General features: G+C 38.7%; 1 protein-coding gene across 1 annotated transcript in view; it reads right to left on the bottom strand.

The window, feature by feature from the left end:
* ADAMTS5 (ADAM metallopeptidase with thrombospondin type 1 motif 5) overlaps positions 1–21,232 on the bottom strand; it is a 49,680-nt gene that overhangs the window by 12,677 nt on the left and 15,771 nt on the right. Inside the window, exons 4-7 of the mRNA XM_004429527.2 lie at positions 12,021–12,188; positions 3,251–3,534; positions 1,353–1,536; positions 802–977 (exon numbers count right to left, since the gene is read on the bottom strand). Coding sequence (XP_004429584.1) covers positions 802–977; positions 1,353–1,536; positions 3,251–3,534; positions 12,021–12,188 — 812 coding nt within the window. The remainder of the gene's footprint in view (positions 1–801; positions 978–1,352; positions 1,537–3,250; positions 3,535–12,020; positions 12,189–21,232) is intronic.

The following is a 21,232-nucleotide window of genomic DNA, read 5'->3' as shown; positions in this document are numbered from 1 at the left end:
GTGTGTGCATATGTGGGTGTGTATGTGCATAAACTGAAGTAAGGTATACTTCAACAGGTTGACAGCTCTCCAGATGGTTATATTTCCAGGTGATATTTTTGTTTTTACTTATCTATAATATTTTTTAAATGAAAACATTATTTTTCAATAAAAAGATAAAATATGTTTATATTACATAAGTTTGACATTAACTTTTTTGTCAATAATATGTCATAAATATCTGAAGGCCAGGTTCAGAGGTGGTTTAAAATGTAGCCTTTGTGTACAAATTAGATAAACAGTATTTTAAATTGCTGCATAACACTGATTATAAGAAATAAAAATGCAGTAATTTAGAAAATGCTCTTCTGTGAAAAATAAGGGAATATTTCACACGCATACGTTATAATGTATACAACTAGAAGGACATTAATTCATACTAAGGTGCAAGATACTTAAAAGTCTAGGTCAGAGATGATGATCTTGAAATAGAAAGTTTTCTTGCTTATAGTCCTTTTTACAAATGTGTCTAGAAATACAAATTGTTTTCATGGCTGTTTTGAGTTAAGGCCATACCTCATCTTCCTTGACAGAGAGTTACATTTTTCAAAAATAGCTTTTAAAACACTTACTTGCTCTGTTTACAAAATAATTTTTATTCATTGTATAAAGTCTGAAAATGTGGAACTAGAGAGATGAAAATAAAACCCTCCAAAATCTAGTCACCCCAAAAAATAATGACCATTTACATTTGGTATCTGCAACCTTCGTTCTAGCAGATAATTTCCACCAAGGACAGTCTGGCAGTTGGTGTGCAGTTACCTTTGGAGAGAATACCACATAGTAGCCGGTGCCCTTAGCTCTGCAGGTCAGTTTGCACACGTCCCCGGGCAGGACGCCTGCATATTTGGGAATCCATTCCACAAATGTTTTGACTCCTTTTGCATCAGATTGATATCCGTTTTTGGCCTCACACTGCTCCTGGCGAAAAGATTTACCTAAAAAACAAACGTGTCACATTATTACTTTATCTGTTCTGAAACTTAGATATATTCTTGTGCATTTAAATAATTAATTTTAAGGAGAAGATGCTAACTTTTTTTTTTTGCAGAGCCTCTTTACACACCAGTGCTGAAGGATTTTATCGATACACAGAGTTGAAAACAGCAATTATTTTCTTCCTACTTCCTGGATACTCAATTGTTTATAGTAATAATTTAAAAATCACTCACATATCTGTCTTTGATTTGCACGCTGGTGAAACCATGCAGTATAAGATTAATAGGCTGTTTCTCCAGCTTCCCCTACTTATTACTGCTAGAATACAAATGACACATGGCACATGGTGGTTGCCGAATGTGGGAGCAGCGTACCATTAGCTGGGCAGGGCGTGACACTGCAGGAGCGGTAGATAGCCCTCTTTCCTGTGCAGTAGCGGCCATTGTTTCTGGGTGCAGGGTTATTGCAGTGGCGATAGGCAAACTGAACTCCTCCCCCACACGAGCGAGAACACTGGCCCCAGGACCCCCAGGACCCCCAGTTGCCATGGCTTGATGTCTGAAATAGAAAAGGGAAGATATTTTAACTCAGAAGGGAGGAAAAGCTTCAAAACGTACATTTGGAAATCAGTTGCATTCAATGACTGGAAACTTCATCACAGATAGAGTTAAATTTTCACTGAATTTAACATGGTCATAGGTATTGAATGTTCTGGAATTACAATGCATTTCCAATTTCATCTTTTCAGGCCCTCCTGGCACTAGAGGATCTGACTGCTTCACCCTAAGTACTGAGCACACAGCAAGCATTACCTCCTGGTTTCTCTGGGCCTTCCGATATTGTACATTTCTGTTAATAACTGCTGAACCGTGGTTAACTGTTTGTCCACTCTGATCTTGAATCTTTAATGAAATGTACGATGCTAAAGGTTTTGCGTGACGCCAGGCATTACTTAATTGCGCTGACATCTTTTCTCCCTCTTTAGCACTAAAACTCTCTAGTCCCTTTGTTGACATCACACGTCCCGTCTGTGACAGACTCTCTGCCACATGCATTAACGCATTTGACTTGGGCTTGGCTTAATTCCTAATTAGAGCCTTACCCTGTAGAGAGGAAATGTGACAGATATCGAGTGCACCCACACCATGTGCACATAACCACAGGGAATGAAGAGCCCTGTTCTGACACCGCAGTCTATCACCCTGGAAACACTGCAGCAGGAAGCGAGAGACTCCAAAAGGAAGAATATTATAAACTCCTGTGCCCAGGGAACACGTGAAGAACTTCCTCTGGCTGCCTGTCAGGGTATCTGAGAATGCACGGTTGTGGGACAGCCTTGAAAGACAAAGGCAGTGTGCATAGGGCAACACTCTTCCAGGGACTTTGCAAATCTTGTGAGAGTCAACAAATACTTTGCTTGGGCCTAGAAAATGAAGGTGGCAGTTGCTGATCTGAAGGTAGATCATGTATAAGGGGAGGGAGAAGGGGTTACCCTAGAATAGACATAGGTTACTTGAGCTCCTCAAGTTAGATTAACTTGCTATGAGGGGAAAAACACAACCATTTTGGAGCTCAGCACATACGTATGTGGACCACGTATCAGCTCTACTGCTATTTCCTTATCAAATTTAAAGAAATGTATTCTTACAACTTTACTCAGAGAAGTCTGAAAGTAAACGTCCAAAAAGTGATTTTGGAGCCAGCCCTGATGGCCTAGTGGTTAAAGTTCGGCGTGCTCCGCTTCCTCGGCCCGGGATCGTTCCCGGGCACAGAACCGCACCACGCGTCTGTCAGTAGCCATGCTGTGGTGGTGGCTCAGACAGAAGAACTAGAAGGACTTACAACTATGAAATACAACCACGTACTGGGGCTTTGAGGAGGAAAAAGCAAAAAAAGAAAACAAAAAAGAGAGGAAGATTGGCAACAGATGTTAGCTCGGGGCAAATCATTCCCAGCCAAAAGAAAAAGAGTCAGACAAAAAAGATGAAGTGATTTTGGGGTTCTACTTGGGGTCTCAAGTAGACAGAGTCTGCACTATACATTTATTTGTTACAGGACATGACCTGGGAGCAGCAGCTATGGTCTGCATTTTCTCCAGCTTTTGATCACCAAGAATGGCTACTGGAGGTAAAGAAGGAAGCTGTAAGTAAATGCCCAAAGGAAAAATATTTAACTAGGAAATAAAGCTTGCTGGTGACAGTACCCACACATGTCACTGGAATGTGTTTCAGTCTTGGGTCTCCAGGCATTGCGTGACAAGAAAATCACTTACTGAATAATATTTTTTCTTGGTTTTGTCCACACACTTGCCCTGCAGGCAGATCCTCCCTTTCCCACATGGGGTCCCCTCCACGGCTGGCAGCTTCTTGGTCAGACACACCATCTGGCCCTGGCGCACCACAGCACACCACAGGCGCGCGCAGACGTCCATGCCGGGACACACTGAGTACTCGGGCCCAAATGTCAGGTTGCACTGCTGGGTGGCATCGTAGGTCTGACCTGGGAGTTCTTCAGGGCCCAGGATCTGCTTTCGCGGCAGGTCTAGCAAACAGTTACCTAAAAAATAACCAAGATCGACCACTGTTCTGCGTGTAGGTTTCAAACCACTAAAGTCACAGATCTAAAAATGAAACGCTCCAGCTGGTGCTGAAGCACGACGCAGCCACGAGTCTGCAGTGTGATGCCCTGGAGAAGGGACTCCGCGGGGGACCAGGCTGGGCGGTGCCTCCTTGCACTCAACAACACCCTCCAGGATTATCAGTGGGTAATGTGCTCTGGGGTATCGATAATGATGGCAGCGGTATGATTAAATAAAATTATTTTGTAATAATTAGTTGTGAAAATAGCCATTGTGCTGAGGGACAAAAAGAAATTGGGATGGACTTAGAGGAAATAAGATAATGGACATAACAACAACAATAGCAACAGCAATAATAATAAACAAGCATTTACAACCTTGAGAAACAGAGTTTGTCCTTGGCACTCTATACCCCCTTCTCCACTTCCAACTTACCTCTTCCTCATGTGCCTATTCATGTCCCTTTCCACTAATTCCATAAATAATAAAGTAGGTGATACCTCACTCATTCTTGCACTCACTCAACAAGCATTTGCTTAGCACACACAAAGTTATAGCAAACATACTAGATACTGGGAAAACACACAAATGAGCCAGATCCACCCCTCAAGGTCTCCCAATAAAGAGAAGGAAATAGACTAAATAAAGTATTTCTCCCAGACTGATAAGAATTTTAATAAAGGGCTTTCAAGAGTCACAGAATAAAGGGGCAGTGGGAGAAGAAATAATCTTTGATAATTTGGGTCTAGGCTCATCTTTTTACTCCCATTTGTGTCTACTATGTAACACAACCAATGTTTGTTGAGTGCTTCGACTGTGTCTGTCACAAACAAGTTGGTGCTTTCATTCCATAGTAATATGAGGAGTATGGGAGATCAGTAGAAGCTGGCACACACACACAAGATGCAAATTCAGAAGCTGAAACATGCCTCATCTCCCCCCAAAAAGCTACCCTAAGAATCCCTGCCCAGTGAGTTAACACCATTAATTTCCTTCCTTTATATGGGAGCATGCACATTCCCCATCAATTTCTGCATTTTTCTGTTTTCTTGATTTAAGGATTTATTCACTGGTTATTAATAGTATAAAAATAACAAATATTTGTTACACACTTGAACTATTTTCAGTTTGCTAAGTGTATTAGCTTATTTAGTCCTCACAAGAACTCTAGGAAGCAGATTCTATTATTTCACAGATGGGGAAACTGAAGAACATAAAGAAAGATCACTTACCCCAAGGTCACACAGCTATTAGGGTTTTATACTCAGAGCCTGCCCTCCTCATCATATACCATCTTGCCTCTGCTTAGCGTGTGGATGGATTTCTCGTTTTATTGCTGAAGGGCAGGCGTGTGTAGGGATCCTTTAAATGGTAGATATCGTGCCTAATGGTAGAAACACCCGGTCTAAAGTCTAATCCTGGCAAAACACTAAATGGCTGAGTGTTCTTGGCCAAGTTAGTTAACCTCTCTCTAATTTATTTTCAAGACCTGTGAAATGTTTCTTTACTCACTGTGACACTGTTAGGGTAAAATGAGCTAACAGAGATAGAAGGGGTGACCAGAAAAATATGAAATAATGATAGTTGGTACTATGGCCAACATATTTAACAACTTTTTAGATGTATTCGAGTTATTCTTTTTACTCAACAAAAGAAAATCATCCTTAAATCCTACTTTCCACTGAGAAATGGAACATTCAGCACATTTATAGTACACTGCAAATGTTTTTACAATGACATTCAAGTTTCTTCAAAGTGAATACCTTAGAGTTTGTCAATCTGTGATGGAGGCATTATATGAAAATGAATAATGAGGGAAGTTCCTATTTAACTTCTGAGCCAGAACGTTTGAAGAGGGGTAAAGCTTCTTAAGGCAAGCCAGAAAAAGCATTAAAAGTAAACATCCAGCCAAAGAGAACTTTGGGAAAAACATTAAGTTAAAAGAAAAACATCAACATCAAGTCAATAGGAAAGAAAGATAGTAAAACTTCATCAAGATTTGTTTAGAAGACAGAGGGAGAATAGGTATTTCAGAACTTCATGAAAAGGGTTATCTTCATTGCTACATAAAAAAAGAGCATTGTGTAAACCAGGGAAGGCTTAGCAGATTGCTGATGCTAGAAGACCATCAATATATCTCCGAGACAGCAGGAATGCTTCCCAATTCTTCAAAAGTGCAGTTTTAGGAAACTTTTTTATTTTACTAAAAAGCACAGACCATAAGACTGGGTAACTAAATATTAGTTGCGAAGTCTTTAACGTGGGTGGGTGCGTGTGGCATGGATCTGCCTAGTTTTACTTGAGCCAAAGTAACTGACCACCTCTCCATGGGCACGTAGTCACTGACATGCTTTCTCTCTCACTAGTAGATGAGGCGTGAACAGAAATGTATAAGACAAACAATTTGAAATTAGCTCACAACAAAGAGACTTCAAGATGTAGCATCTCTTCTCTTTACAAAGCTTAATAAGAAAGTGTAAGTTTTAAATATGCATAACACATTTGCTTTGCTATTAAAAATATGGTATCTCAGCTCTCTGATTTTCCCTTACCGGTCATCTGGAGATGACCTTTTCTTGCTTAAAATGATTTATTTCAGAATTGCCATTAATTTCTTACTTAAATGTTCTCAATATTAGGATTTGTTGCTGCATTAGTTTCTGCTTACCCTGAAATATATAGTCGATCGATTTCATCTATATGTTGGATTATGTCCTTTTGCAATAAAATAGGTACAGACATCTCTACCAAATGGCAGATTTGTGCAAGGGAACGTCAATAAAAGAATCAATCTAGAGCCTGATTCTGAATCTCATGGCATAAAATATTTAAAATCTAATAGTGGATTAGATATACATTTTCCATTTAAAAAAATGCGTACAGTTTGGGGGAGGGATGAAAGAGGAAATGGATCAATCTTTTAGTACCATTTATATTGACCTCTAAAAGCATCCAATCTACTGATGACTTTTCTTAATCTGTTTTACTTTTATTCTCAACCACTGCTTCACATCCACTTCACATATTCTTGAATTTACCCTAGTCTGAAATCCTATCTGGGCTTTGCTGTCAACATTTTGTCTGTTTGTTCTGTTCCACAAATTGCTAGGTTGCTTTTTCCTTTCTTCCTCCTTTCTCTCCCTCCCTCCTTTTTTTCCCTCCTTCCTTTTGTTTTAACATTTTGTGCACATAAATGGATCATTTCTAAAAGAAAGAGAATAGAAATGTGTGCACATTGCTTTTTTTGTTTTTACCATCCATGTCAAGTTAAATGCATAAAGATGAAAAATTAAAAAGAAAAATATAGTAAAGTTTGTGATGGACAAATAAAGGAAAGAAAGTGGTAGTCTTTCCAGGGCCACAAACTACACTAAGGGACAAGGGGAGGTATGTCATGCGTCCAGGCAATGGAATAGAAAAATCTTTGGTTTTTTAATATCTGACTTCCAGCACTGTTTGTCTTTCGTATCAAAGACTAATGGAAATTATCGAATTAAGATTGATTGTTCTTTTCATTTTTTGTTCCCTATGTCTAGCACTGTAGTTATTTCTGTCTTCTCTTCCTTTGGCATGATATTAAGCCATCGGCCCAAATATCGATGGCCTAGGAGAAATAAGTTAATATTCATAAAGAAACTCATTCAAAGAAGCCTCACAGCACTGCAAACTCTCCCCTTTTATTGCCTAACATCATCTTCCTGGCCCTGCAACTCTTCATTCAGGTCTTTATTTGAATGTCTAACATTCAAAGAAAGACTGATGTATTATGGGCCCAATGACAGATAAACTAACAAGGGCACTGACAAAGGCAATTGTTGCTGACCAAAAGTAATTCAAGGGGTCTGTTTGTGAAACTGTTAGAAGCATTAAGTACACTGTTTAGCAAATGTAATGCCAAGGGAATTAGATTAAAAATTCTCTGTGTTACAGGATGAAGCATAGCTTTTTAAACATATAGGTCACCGTGGACTTAAAATATGTCTTATTTGCAGACTTTTAAAGAACATATTTATTGTGAAAATCAAGATACTACCATAATGGGCTTTGAATTTTATGAATACTACCTTAAAAACTGAATGTTAAGATCATATGACTAGCTTTAGAGTCCACACTTACAAAAGATTCCAAGAATTGGCTTTCTAACACGATTTTATCTCCAAAGTCCCGTGTTCAGTGAGTGGCTATAAAGTTAGATCGTTAAATACGCTACATGTTAATTTTTCAAAGCTGTCTATAGATTTTCCCCAGCAGCTTGTGTCGTGGGTGTTCTTGAGCTGTATAACTAAGGTGATGGCCTTTCTCATCACCTGGCACTGGTGACTTAGGGATATAGTGGACACACCTATCATTTCTGGCTTCAAGATTATTGAGCATCTGAGAAAGGAAATTCAATAACCTGCTTTCACTGCAGAATTTCTCTGCCAGTGCTTACCTTTATTTTTGAGGATCTTAATCCTAGCCAGCTAGCTTAGAGCTAATTTGTATAAACACTGCAGAATGTCTGCAAGTATCTTGGCCATGCTGGCAAGGGGCGTCCCCAGGAGACATAGCTTCTCCGTTTCTGAATCACAGATCTGCAGGCACAGTTATTTCAGAGCGTGCATATTGACTTTTGAACCATAACGTAATTGCCACATATTTCTTGCTGGAACTAAATCAGGAAACATTCAGGATTAATGAATTTAAATTTGCCAGTGGTTGAGTGCTACAAATGTCCGCTACTTTGGCTAATAATTTTAAAAACAAATCAAAGAATTTGTATTTAATTGTACTGCAAGATCTCATTTCTCCAGCAATCCTGAAGGTGGGAGGGAGACAGATGAGCTATTACACATAAATGGATTTTCCAGATGATGTACCCTTTAGGTACCATCTAAAAAGTGTACAAATTTTGTAGGACTATCTACTTAAAAATAGCAATTGTTTTGCTGCCTTTATATTAGGGTCACAATTGAATCTTCCCACATAACTGAAAATGACTTTTTCCTGAGTATTGACTGTTGTATCATGCCGAAATACAAAGATACTTTCAGCGATCCTGATGGCCTGATGGGGTTTTTGACCTTTTGGAAAATGGTGTCCGACCACTGTGCTTTTAAAGTTTTAGGGCTGCATTTGACAGCTTTTCTGGTTTCTCCTTTATTGTCAAATGATATCACTTCTTGCCCTCAGTTTACCTGTCTGAAGTGCCCCCCACCCCCGCCATGACTATCTTATTCCTTAAAATTGTTAGTGGCCTAGAAACTTAGAACAGAAAAATAGTAGAACTATTTCTACTAAATATGAATAAATGGGCTTAGAATGGAAGCCTGAGTAGCTCCCTACAAGTGAAGCAAAAGGGGTTTATGATATGGTTTCATGACATCAGTTTAGTCTTCCAACAAAGATGTATTTGTTTGTTTTTCCACCGTTTTGGACTTTGACTTTCTTCTTGGTTCTCTCCCAAGCTCTGAAGTTGAAATGTCAGAATCCCAATCATCTCAAAATCTCATTTACTAGTTCCTATGGCCACACTTTCACTCAAACTGACTTATGTCATTTTTTTGGTCACCATTTGGAAGTTATTAAATTATTATTATTATTGTTGCTGAGGAAGATTCGCCCTGAGCTAACACCTGTGCCAATCTTCCTCTATTTTGTTCGTGGATTGCCGCCACAGCATGGCTGATGAGTGGTGTAGGTCCTCACCTGGGATCTGAATCTGTGAACCCAGGCCACTGAAGCAGAGTGCACCGAAATTTAACCACTATGCCATGGGGCTGGCCCTTAAAAGTTATTAAATTATTTGAGTTCCCATTTAAATGACAGTGCTACAGAGAGTATTGCTGTTTCAATTCTGTATCTGTGCATGCTGTGTTGAAACAAACATAACCGAGCTTTGCCACTGCGTCACAGTGACTTCCTCTGATTCTCCTTATTCTGAAATTACTTTATTCATTAAAAGCTACTGATAAAATTGAAGTGTTTTTTTGGCTAAAACATAAGACCACCTAACCAACGTATTAAAAAGTGAGAGAGTCTAGGTTTGATGAAATGAATTAATTAACACATAAATTATGAGAATTTTTTGTCTAAAGAATTTTGGTATTTGAATTTATTTATTTAACACATATGTGGGAAATTCAGATAAGATTTTATCAGTGCAAATGAATAAAGTATATTTCAACAAAAAGTATGTTCTTGGTTGTTATCCACCACGAGGTCCTTTGGGATAGATGTAGAGAGTTGTATGAAATACGTAAATTTGTTGTAAAATTTTTAAAAATCTGAGTGTGGACTCTTTTAAATATAGAAATAATGTTAAAAAATGAAGACAATACTAAAAGCCTATTTACTGCACAGAAAGTAAGACCATGAATTCCACAAACATGAAATAAATGAATCATTCCAAAATTACGGCAGTAAGAAACAAAATTCTGCACAGCGTTGTAATTAGCTGACCTAATACTTGCACAGGAAAAGAAAATTTGGTCCCATTTTAGCCATAAGTATTTGCTGCCTTAGCAACTAAATCCGTTCATTTAGTGATTCAAAGTTTAGCTCAACCATTTGGAATGTGTAATGTGTGATTTTGAAATAAAATATTAATGTCATTTCATTTTCAGAAAACCTAGGAAAAAAAAAAAACAAAAAAGCAATATTAAAAAAGTGGAGACTAAGGGGCTGACTCAGTGGTGTAGTGGCTAGGTTCGAGCACTCCGCTTCAGAGGCCCCGGGTTCGCAGGTTCGGATCCCTGCGTAGGCACGGACCTAAGCACAGCTTATCAAGTCATTCTGTGGCAGGCGTCCCACTTATAAAGTAGAGGAAGATGGGCACAGATGTTAGCCCAGGGCTAATCTTCCTCAGCAAAAAGAGGAGGATTGGCAACAGATGTTAGCTCAGGGCTAATCTTCTTCACGACAAAAAAAAAGAAAAAGAGTGGAGACTAAGATTCCACCCAAGAAGGACTTTATTAGATATGGACTTGATCAATGTAGACAGGCAGATGATTAGATAAGCGTTCATTTCAGGACATTATCAGCATTTAATCAGCCTTGTAAACTGAGCTACACAGAAAATTACCACTCTATGAGGTAGTTGTCTAAAGGAAAAGCCAATTACATTGATTTTTAGTATTGTTTCTAAATCTTTAAGATATTGGGATGTCCTTTCAACCAACAAAGAAACATTTATTTTGTATTGAGGGGAATTTTAAAACCAAGCTGAGCACGGATTGTTTTCAGGAATAGGAAATTGAAGTAGTAGCAAGTAGCTAAAGTATTACCATTCACCACTAACATACGAAAGAACCGTAGTGGAATTTCTTTTTCTCTGAAAAGAACTAAATTGACCAATTGTTTTGATATTATGTAGCCAAGTTCAAGATGGCCAAGTCAATAAGAAACTGTGACAATATCAAGCTATAAACTTTGTGAGACTAGAAAAAAACAGTTATCACAGATTTTCCTTTATCCAACTTTGAACCATGCATCGTGAGATAACTTTATGGACAGTTATTATAATAAGGAATGTCTATAATATTCAATTCAACCACCAGTTTTAGAAAGAGACAAATTTTAAGAGAAAAAAAAGGGAATGAGAGTATGTTTGTTTCTGTAATATGAGAAACTTGAACCAAGTGGTCTCTGATGATCTCTTTCAATTCTAATTAGTCTATCCTCCTGTGTTTCTAGTGTTTTAAAGTAATAAGGAATCCTTGGAAATTTCTAACCACTTGTTTCAAAGATTACTTAAGGGTCAGAATTTATTATTTTTAAAAATTGTGACTTCCTTAGTATTTTTACATAATTTATAGCACTAATCCTAGATTTACAGAATTTAATAAAGTATGCTGTGCGCTCTTGAACTGTACCTGAAAGATAAAGCCAAACATTTCCTTTTGAAGTTCTTAAAATGTTTTCTCACCATTCAGATTGCTTTTTTATTTCTGTTCGGCAGTTTTTACTCCACTTTCAGAAGAACCTGCTGTCAGGATGAAATCAAATTCTTCCACGTGCAAATCTAAAGAGCCTCCTTTCCTGGCTTTACATTGCCATAAACAGAATCCGACAGAATCGTCACCTACATCTTAACCACACCCCTGTAATAGGCATGTAACAAATAATTCTGAGAGTCTTATAATAGCAGGGAAACAAGATGTCTGCCAGCATTCTCACAGGAAGCTAGTGGTGAAAGTGGGAATAAAAGCCAGGCTTTCAGGGCACTAGTGAGGCATTCTGTGTGGTCTCCCACACTGCTTCTCTTTTGAACTTTTCAATTCAAAAGCAAAAATACCATGGCTACAATCCCACCAAGGATGTTGGCATTACACACCCACAGACAGTCCCTTGCTCCTTTTTTGGACACTATCTAAAAAACCATTGTCTTAGAGGGCAAGGTGAAGGTCATAAGGATATAATGAAATAAAACTCATAATTTCCCAAGCTTTGTTTCTGAGCCTATGTTGTCCTTACTGATACATACCATGGCCATCGTCCAGGAACTCTGTGATGGTGGCCGAGGTGCATTTGGACCACGGCTTGGATGCATCGATGCTGGTTAGAATGGAAGACATTAAGCGCTTATCTTCTGTCGAACCAAAGTTCTCTTCACAGAATTTGGAATCGTCATGGGAGAGGCCAAGTAGATGTCCTAAGGGACAGAATATAGGAAGCACAAATGAAGAGTGATTTTGCATTTCTACTTTTCCATGACAATTATATTAGTACTTGATTTTTTTTCCCCCAATTGTACATGAGTTCATTTTAACCACCTTCTCATGCAGAGACTAGACCCCCAGGGAAATTAAAGCTGCCTGTAGTTAGAGCAGTCACTTTTGGTGAACATTTAGAGGAAAACTGAAAAATTACACTAAGGAGTAGATGTTCCCATAATCCATCTGGATCACACATGCTCAATGATACGTAAAAACAAGGCCTTATTTAGAATCTAGAATTTGCAAGGCAACTGTGGGATTATGTCATAGCCCTCACTACATACTATTTTGATTACTTGTCTAATTTTCCGCCGTCTCTGATCATCCCTAAGCCCCATGAAATCGGAGAGCATCTCCCCCTACCCACTGTTGAAACCTCTGTATTTAACTCAATGTTCTGCAAGTTGCAAACACTTAATAGATGGTTGTTGAATGTCAATGACTTTTATTTTCTTGGCCAAGTAAACAGGTAGCGATACAAAAAGTGACTGGAGAGAAAAAGAAAACAGAAGAGAAATTAGTAACTTTCCAGTTCCATGCCAATGTAAGCTTGCTTTGCCTTTTTATTTCCTTTAGCTATTTGGTGAGTTGTGAATGTTTACTGGTCCCACAAATAAATGGCATATTTTGAAAAGATACCCATTTACATTTAAGAAATTTCTAAAATATCAAGACGTCCATCATGGAGTGTTAGAGCTTGAAGAGAAAACAAATACTGAGAAGGTAAGTGATTGCCCAAAACCACTCAGCTAGGTGGTGTTCAGGTTAAGCCTACCATACATGTCTGCAATCCCATCCTTCCATTTCCCATCTACCAAGCTAGGCATTATTTCACAGAGTACATAACCACATTCTTATAATCTGACAAAATTGTTTTTTATTCCATAATATTAATTTTCACATAATCTAAGGCTAAAAGCACATTCTCCAACAAAACTAAAGTGCTGCTAAAAAAAAATCCAGGACAACAGTTTGTAGAGACTCTAAAAAGTAGACAAGGCAGCCTAGTAGTGTTTTCTGCAAGGTTTTACAGAATCATACACAAACCACTAAAAAAGAATTTAGGAAATACTACAGAATGTGACTACTACATTCTCTGTAGGTTTCTGAATGCCAAAGGCAGCAACTTTAGTCATTCTACCAAAAAGTCCAGTGTGCAGCAGTAAAACCCAACAGAGATGAAACCTTTCACACTGCATTCCAGCTACTTTTGGCCAACTTGTTAAATCGCCAACACCTCATAACAAAATTGTCCACTGAGCAGCTGTTGTTGTTGTGGCTGGAATTAAGTGGCTAGGGCTCAGTGACCTTCCAAGGCACCACAGTTTTATGCTATTTATGTAGTTATTTACTTCAATAGCTTTTACTAGGTTAGCAAGTTTTCTTTGAGAAACCATCCCACCACCATTCACGTTTTATTTGGTCAAAGGCATGAATGTGCATCATAGCCTATAAAATATGTCCCAAATGACATGCAAAAGAAGATTGGCAGGATCTCGCCCAACTTTGGAGTGGTATGTTGAATTTTTCAGGGAATCCAAAGCTCACAGAAAAACAGAACCTTTCATTCATGTCGTAGTCAAAACAGCTTCAAGTTACTTAGTACATCAAACGCTTGTTGAGAATGCACTCTGTGCTTCTTGAACTTTTCCAGGGTAGAATCTTTATCAGCTGACACAGTGGGATTTGTGTGGAAATTTCACACTTGAGTTTTTTCCCTGGCATAGAGCAGAGAGAGGGAAAGTGGCCTACAGTGACCTCTGCAACATGATGTTTAGTTGATCCACGTTTCATATTTACAAAAACGTGATTTTTGCATTCTATTTCATAAGATATTCATATTTATTTAATGGAGTAATGGCCTTTTTCCTTAAAACCTACATAAATAAATAGCACTTTCCACATGCATTTTTATTATTGCATCAAGGGATTTACACTTCATTTGGAGGGTAGATTTTAGATTTCTGATTTAAAATATAGGCCATGTGGCAAACACCAAATTCATTTGGAGGGGCCCAGGAGAGTACCTCGATTTTTTCGTCCATACAGAGTGGCAAGGCAAGTAATTTTAAAGATTTCAATTATGTAAGCAAAGCAGTTTATTTAAAAAATATTTTGGCATAATTTTATGAATCTTTTGGCATGCTATTTGGCATAATACTGTGAATGTTATGCCCTCTAAATTTACTAATTTATCAATGTAACTTAATTGCTGCTGAAGATACATATAAGAAACTCTTTACAGCTATCAGAAAAGATTGCCATTCTGTGCATGAACAGATGTTAGTTCTACTCCAGCAAAAGCTAAAAGGAGATGTGAATTTCATAAGATCTCCAAAAGTCAGCCAGGAATGGACTGCGTGAGGGTCAGTTGAGAGTGATGGACTCCTTGGAGGGCAGAGGAATGTTCTGGTTTCCGTGAGAAAAGTCTGTGGCTGGCTGAGAGAGGCATGCTCTCTCAAGGGCAATGAGAGTCATGGGCAGTGTGAACAGTTAAGCACCCAAAGAGACGGGCAGCCAGTTCCACAGTAGCTGGAGCCAGGATACAGCAAGAGAGACTCACGTGACTTCCCTTCAAGAGCTGGACAGGGATCGAAATAGATCAGTGTCAGGATGTTTGGATGCTCTTCAGGAAAGATGTGACAGACATAGTAAAGGCTGTGAAGAGCAAAAGAAGTGTTTTTTTTTTTCAAATGTGAGCCCCCATCAGTTATGCTAAGACAGCTAATGTCAGTCTGAAATTTGTCGATATCTTTGGGCCCTGAAATGGCAAGATATGTCTAAAAGCATAAACTATTTTTTTGTGTGTGTGTGAGGAAGATTAGCCCTGAGCTAACATCTGTGGCCAATCCTCCTCTTTTTTTGCTGAGGAAGATCGGCCCTGGGCTGACATCCATGCCCATCTTCCTCTACTTTATATGGGACGCCGCCACAGCATGGCTTGACAAGCGGTGCATCAGTCCACGCCCGGGATCCGAACCTGAGAACCCCGGGCCACCGCAGTGTAGCACGTGCACTTAACCGCTACGCCACTGGGCGGCCCCAAGCATAAGCTATTTTAAAGGGACATTCACAGGAGAGACAACACACTATGATACTAAAAGTTTACTGACAGAGAAAAATCCACAATCTAGGAAATTTAAAATGCAATGTCACAAGTGACAATGATATATTTAGGGGTACATGTTGTGCAAGGGAATTAGAATTTACCATGATGTCACTGATCGCCTAGGATATCTGCCTTTTCCAGTGAGAAGTTGTTCATAAATCACCCACACAGATATTTAAACCTACAGATGTGGATTGGAGATAAAGCATTTCTCTGACAAACAGCCTCCAGCAGGATTAGTACAGCTGGGATTTACACATATGTGCCCCAAAGAGTAAGACAGCAAATGAAAAATATAAAGAAGTGTTGGAGAAAATGTTTGCAACTCCTAAAGTAACTTGCTATTATTTTCATCAAAATGTACAACTGAGCTCCCTCAGTAAAAGAGGACGTGAAAACTCTTAGTGAGTGGCTGGCCCCATGGCGCAGTGGTTAAGTTCTGCACTCCACTTCCACGGCCTGGGTTTGTATCCTAGGCACAGACCTACACCACTCGTCAGCCATGATGTGGCAGTGACCCACATACAAAATAGAGGGAGACTGGCACAGATGTTAGCTCAGGGTTAATCTTCCTCAAGCCAAAAAAAAAGAGTAAGATTGGCAACAGATGTTAGCTCAGGGCGTGAATCTTCCTCAATAAAAAAAAAAACAAAAAAAACAAAACTCATAGCGAGAGAGACAAGGCAGATATGGATTTAGGGCAACAATGCACCGTTAGGGTTTAAAGTTGAGGTCCCGAAGTCTCTCCTTGAGGAAGAATTAGTATTTGTATTGGGAACCATTTGTAATCAGTAGACATGCAAAAGATTGAAGATCAGTTTGTTGGCTTTCACTAAGTTAAGCCATCTTGTTTCCAATACTATTTTTCTTAGTGAATCTTTAATTCTAGAGTGATGTAATTGGTACCTTCTCACCTAAAATCCAGAGGCAATTAAGGACCAAACACACTTATGTAGTGGGTGCACTTGTGAATGGCATTTGTATTTATACACTAAATAAGAAAAAAAAAAAAAACGGTATTACAGAAGTCAGAGCGAAATTTAGAGAATAATGCAATGGTCTATTCCAGCATTTTCCCAAGTGATGCAGACCACAGAATTGTATCCTGCTGTTTGAAATCATTAGTAAAAACCAAGGTGTAAACCATAAGTGCTTTTGTAGAAAATACTGATCTATTTTTAATCAATATTAAATCACGTCATAAATACTACAGTCCTGCTAACGAGTGCCCATCACACAAAGTAACATCAGGAAGTGGTCTGTTTATTTAAATTATGCTAAGGAAATGGATTTCACAGTAAATTACATCAAAGCAGTCTATAAGGCAGAAGTCTGAGTTGTAGTGTTAACTCAGAAATAGCAGTCACCTGATAATTTTTCTAGTACGGTAATCGTCTTTTTAAATTGGCAAATGGGTGACATTTTATTAAATTTCATCTTTTATATTCACAATATAGGCTTAAAAAGCATTTTGCCTCCTTAAATTCACAAATGAATCTGGTGTTAGAAAATCTGAGATAATGTACGCCCAGGGGAAGACACGTTACTTTAAAGGAAAATGTTGGTTCAGCTTCTTATTCAACTCAGGTATTACTGTACAACTAGGGCTGACTTATAACATTAACCTCAGGAAGGAAATTGGTTGTTTTTTTAAACTTTGGTCTGCAAATTAAACAGAATTTCAACCTCTTGTCTCCTGACCCCAGACTGACCAATGGACAAGGGGACACAGCACATTCTAAAAAAATGTCACAAGAAGCTCTGTAATGTGTTTACTTAAGAAAGCTCTGCTTAGATGAAGCATCTGTTTCTTAATGAGGTCATATTTTTATTTCACCTAATTTTCCAGCTGGGATTATTAAAGTGCAAGAAGGTCTTGCCAGGGGTTGAAAAGTGAGTCAATAGCTCACAGGAGATCAGAATCTAGAATCCTTGAAGAAGGGAAACAGGAGCTCCAAAAATTGGATCAGACCTGTCTATTCAAAAGCAAATCCTTGTGGAGAAGTGGTAAAACTCTTCAACTCCCATTTCAGAACACTGAACATAAATGGTAAATGTTGTATCAACTATGTAATTTGGAAAGGAGAAAATTTTTTTGTCAATATCCTTTTGAGTCAAATTTAGGACTATCTCCCTCAAAATGAACACTAATAAACCATTATAGGACAGTATCAAAATCTTGGGCTCTGGAGCCAGAAGAATTGGGTTCCAAGTTTACCCTAGCAGTATACTGTTGTTACCTTAGATACATTTAGAAACTTCTCTGTGTGTCAGTTTCCTCCTTTCTTGGGTGACCCATTAATGGTACTGACCTCATGGCATTTTGTGAGCCTTAAATGAAAAAAGAGATGCAAAGTGCCTAGAATATGTGCTTGACAACTATCAAAGGCCGAGTGATTGTGAGGGTGTGAAGTCAGGGAGGACCTAAGTCGCTGCCATCTTGGTGACGTCACTCTCCACCCAGCGGATGGCAGCTAACTTTATTGTTTTCACTGATATCCTGGGTTTGTTATGCTTTTACTGCTGAGTATTCTAGTCTTCAGTGGTTTTGTTAAATTTTAACATTAATAGACACTCTTGATTTGGCAGAGAAGGGGAAGTTTTCTAATCATAAGAGGAAAAAAAATCACACATTAAGTGTGAGATATATTTACTTCTTATGCCACCTTCAACTTGTTGTGTTTCCACACATGTGGCAGACAATCTATTGGTCTCCCCTAGAGAAATGCAAATTGAGATTTGATTAAAAAACAAAAAAAACTGACATTAAACACTAAATCTCTCAACGCTCCTGGACATATAGCAAAGACCTATTTCCATCTTTTATCTGGGGGCCAAGAAAGACACAGCGTGGCATTGCTCCAAACTGGAGAGAAAAAGTGCTCAGTTCATGTTGATTAAAGCTATGGCTTTGGGAGTGAATACCAAGTTTAATCCTAGCTTCCTTTCACTTCACATCTCACAGCCAGTCCTGACATCTGATTCTGTGCACTTGGCTTTGGTCTATGGTGTTTTGTGGGCCTCTGCAGCTTTTCAAAACACAGCCTTGTTTAATCTAATCATCTGTGGGGGCACAGTCACACACAGATCAGCACAACCAGAGAACTCCCTCTAACCACAGCAAAACACAGGCAGCCATGCTGTTGTGTCTCAACCACTTCCCAAGCCTCCATCGGAATATTTGGATTTGACTTTTTAAGTTGCCTGACTTTAGCTTAGGAAGCATTTTGGAGTCTTTTACGGCGGAGAGATTCACTTAGCACATTTTATAATTAACTACTATAAAGCAAAGCTTTGGTGAGTTTGCAAATCATGGATTTCATTAGTCTAAATAAAATCAGATTGTTCCCCCTAGCATATTAGAAGCTGGTTCAACATCAATAAAATTATTATTTTGAAGAACCACGTGGGCAGCAGGTGAAATCTTTATTATTACAAGCCGATAATAAAAGTTAGACAAGTTAAAAATATAAACTCAAAATGTAAACTTACATTCACTTGAAAACTTTCTACAGTTCACATTTGGATTATAAAATAGCTGTAACCACATTCTTGCCTCCACTCAAGGCACAGGAATGGGGACTGTGTTCTCGATAGTTTAAAGAAACTTTCTTAAATGTCCTAACAATGTAGTCAATGTTTACATGCACATAACGTAGCAAGGAGGCTGGCAAATTATTACTGCCTGTGTAGAGTCTATACACATCAAAACCTCTTTTTCAGAAGGCTGTATTGGCGTCAGTTGACTACGTACCTCCAAAATCTAGCTCTTTTTGGGAAAGAATTAGCAGGAAAAGAAAAGTGTTCCAGTTAACATGTGGTACACAAAAAGAGTCATTTTTCAGAATTGTTCATTAAGTCACTGCATTGTGACTTTCACACTTTAACAATGGATAAAGAAGGTGTAAGATAGGGACTTCAGGCTTGCCTCTATTTACCTTAAATGTTAATTCTCAATGTAGGGAATTACGTAGATGGAGGGGTAAAAGAGCAAAGGAAAGTTTGGTTCCAATACAATGACTTTGTATTTTAAACCACTGTGTATAGAAAGAGGAAGCGGTGGGGCATTCCAGGAGAAACTTTAAGTAGGTTAATGCAAGTGTTGTTAATGTTAGTGCCCTTGAGTGGATTCCGACTCCTAGCGACTCTGACTCTGCGTAGAGCAGGGCGGAACCCTGGCCGGTCTTTTTGCGCCATCCTCTCACCTTCCGGTGCTACATCACACAATGCCCTGCTGCTGTTTACAGGGTTTTCATGGCCAACGTTTTTGGAAGTGGGTGGCCAGGTCCTCCTTCCTAGTCTGTCTTAGTCTGAAAGCTCTGTTCAAACCTGTCCACCATGGGTGACCCTGCTGGTATTTGATACACCAGTGGCACAGCTGTCAGCATCCCAGCAACACGCAGTCACCACAGTGTGACAACCACTGGTGGGTGGTGTAGTTCTCTGACCAGAAACAAACCCAGCCATGGCGATGAGAGAAATGCATCTTAACCACTTGACCTCAAAGGCTCGCTAATGAAAGTGTTATTCTTAATCAAATATCTCCTTTTACTGCTTATAGAAGAAATAAAGTAGAAAAATTATGGGAACAGCCTGGAAACTTTCTTCACAGTTTATGTTTTGAGCATAGTAACATATTTATGCTGTGTGCATGAAGCAAATTGCACATTTTGGAATGGACTCAAGCAAATTCAAAACACTCTAGCAAAACCGAGGTTTCACAACATCATTTTCATCCCCATATGAAGCCTGTATATATAACTTCCAAATCTGGAAGGTAGTAAATGTCTAATAAAAGGTAAGGGAGGAAATTACATGAGAAGAATGGAGTAGAATTAGAACCCAGAGCATGTTAGCTTGGACTAATGGCTTCACGCAACAATCTAAAAATAAAGCATTGGAAACAGATCAGCCAGAGGCATTACCCAAGATCTCATTGGCTGCAGAGGCAAGACTCTGTAATCATATACAGATGATTAGGAAATATTTTGTAAGGTTATCTTCTCTAAATTTTTTAAGGCTTATACTTTATAACACATGTTCACAATATTTAGGCAAAAAGTGAAATTAAAGAATAATAAAGCAATTAGAAAACAAAGGGAATGAAAGCCAGATTTCTTTATGAAAGGGAAATTAAATCCATATCCCCCTTTCCCCAGACCTTAAATTTCTCAGTTAGACCATATGTAATGCAAAAAGCGAAATTAAGTAGGCAGTGTTTGGTTGCAGAATGAATTATAGAGAATTCTAAAGAAGTAAAGAGAGATGATCTAACCAAGAAATTAAAGTGAACACAGGTGTAATCATATATCAAAGATGCAGGTTTCATTCTTCGCATAGAAGCCCATGTTTATCCTACACTGTTCTCTTGTAAAACTGTGTCCAACATTCTTGTACTATTAAGAAAAGTTCTTATTGTACATATATAATTTAAATAAAACATTCGTTCTCATCAGCATCTGGTTCCTATCTTTCAGACTGCTGCATCTGCCTGTGTAAACCCTTGCTTTAGGGATTCAGGAGGCTGGGAAAGGTGGTGCTGGAAGGTTCTTCATTCAATCCTAGCTTCCTTGAGAGTCATTGCAGCCCCAAAGAAGCTGCATTTACTGCCACAGGGGTTCCCTTATGGGGAAACCTCCCAGACGCTGTCAATGTGTTAAAAGAGATCACTACAGTAGTGGAGGAAGAAATAGCCCTTCTTTTAAGAAATTTGTAATCTCTCCTTTAGAAGATCAGAAAGAAGATCGGTATTTAGGACTCACAATCTTATGGACGGATGATGCCACAATTCAACTCTGTTGCTTATTCCTCATCATTTCTCCACCCAATCTGAGACGAACCAGCCTCTGCCTACCCACGGATTTAGAACCT

This window comes from Ceratotherium simum, chromosome 27 (assembly GCF_057802395.1).
Source record: "Ceratotherium simum simum isolate JZ-2026a chromosome 27, ASM5780239v1, whole genome shotgun sequence".
NCBI classification, from domain to species: Eukaryota; Metazoa; Chordata; class Mammalia; order Perissodactyla; family Rhinocerotidae; genus Ceratotherium; species Ceratotherium simum.
This window is presented reverse-complemented; position numbering and strand designations above follow the sequence as displayed.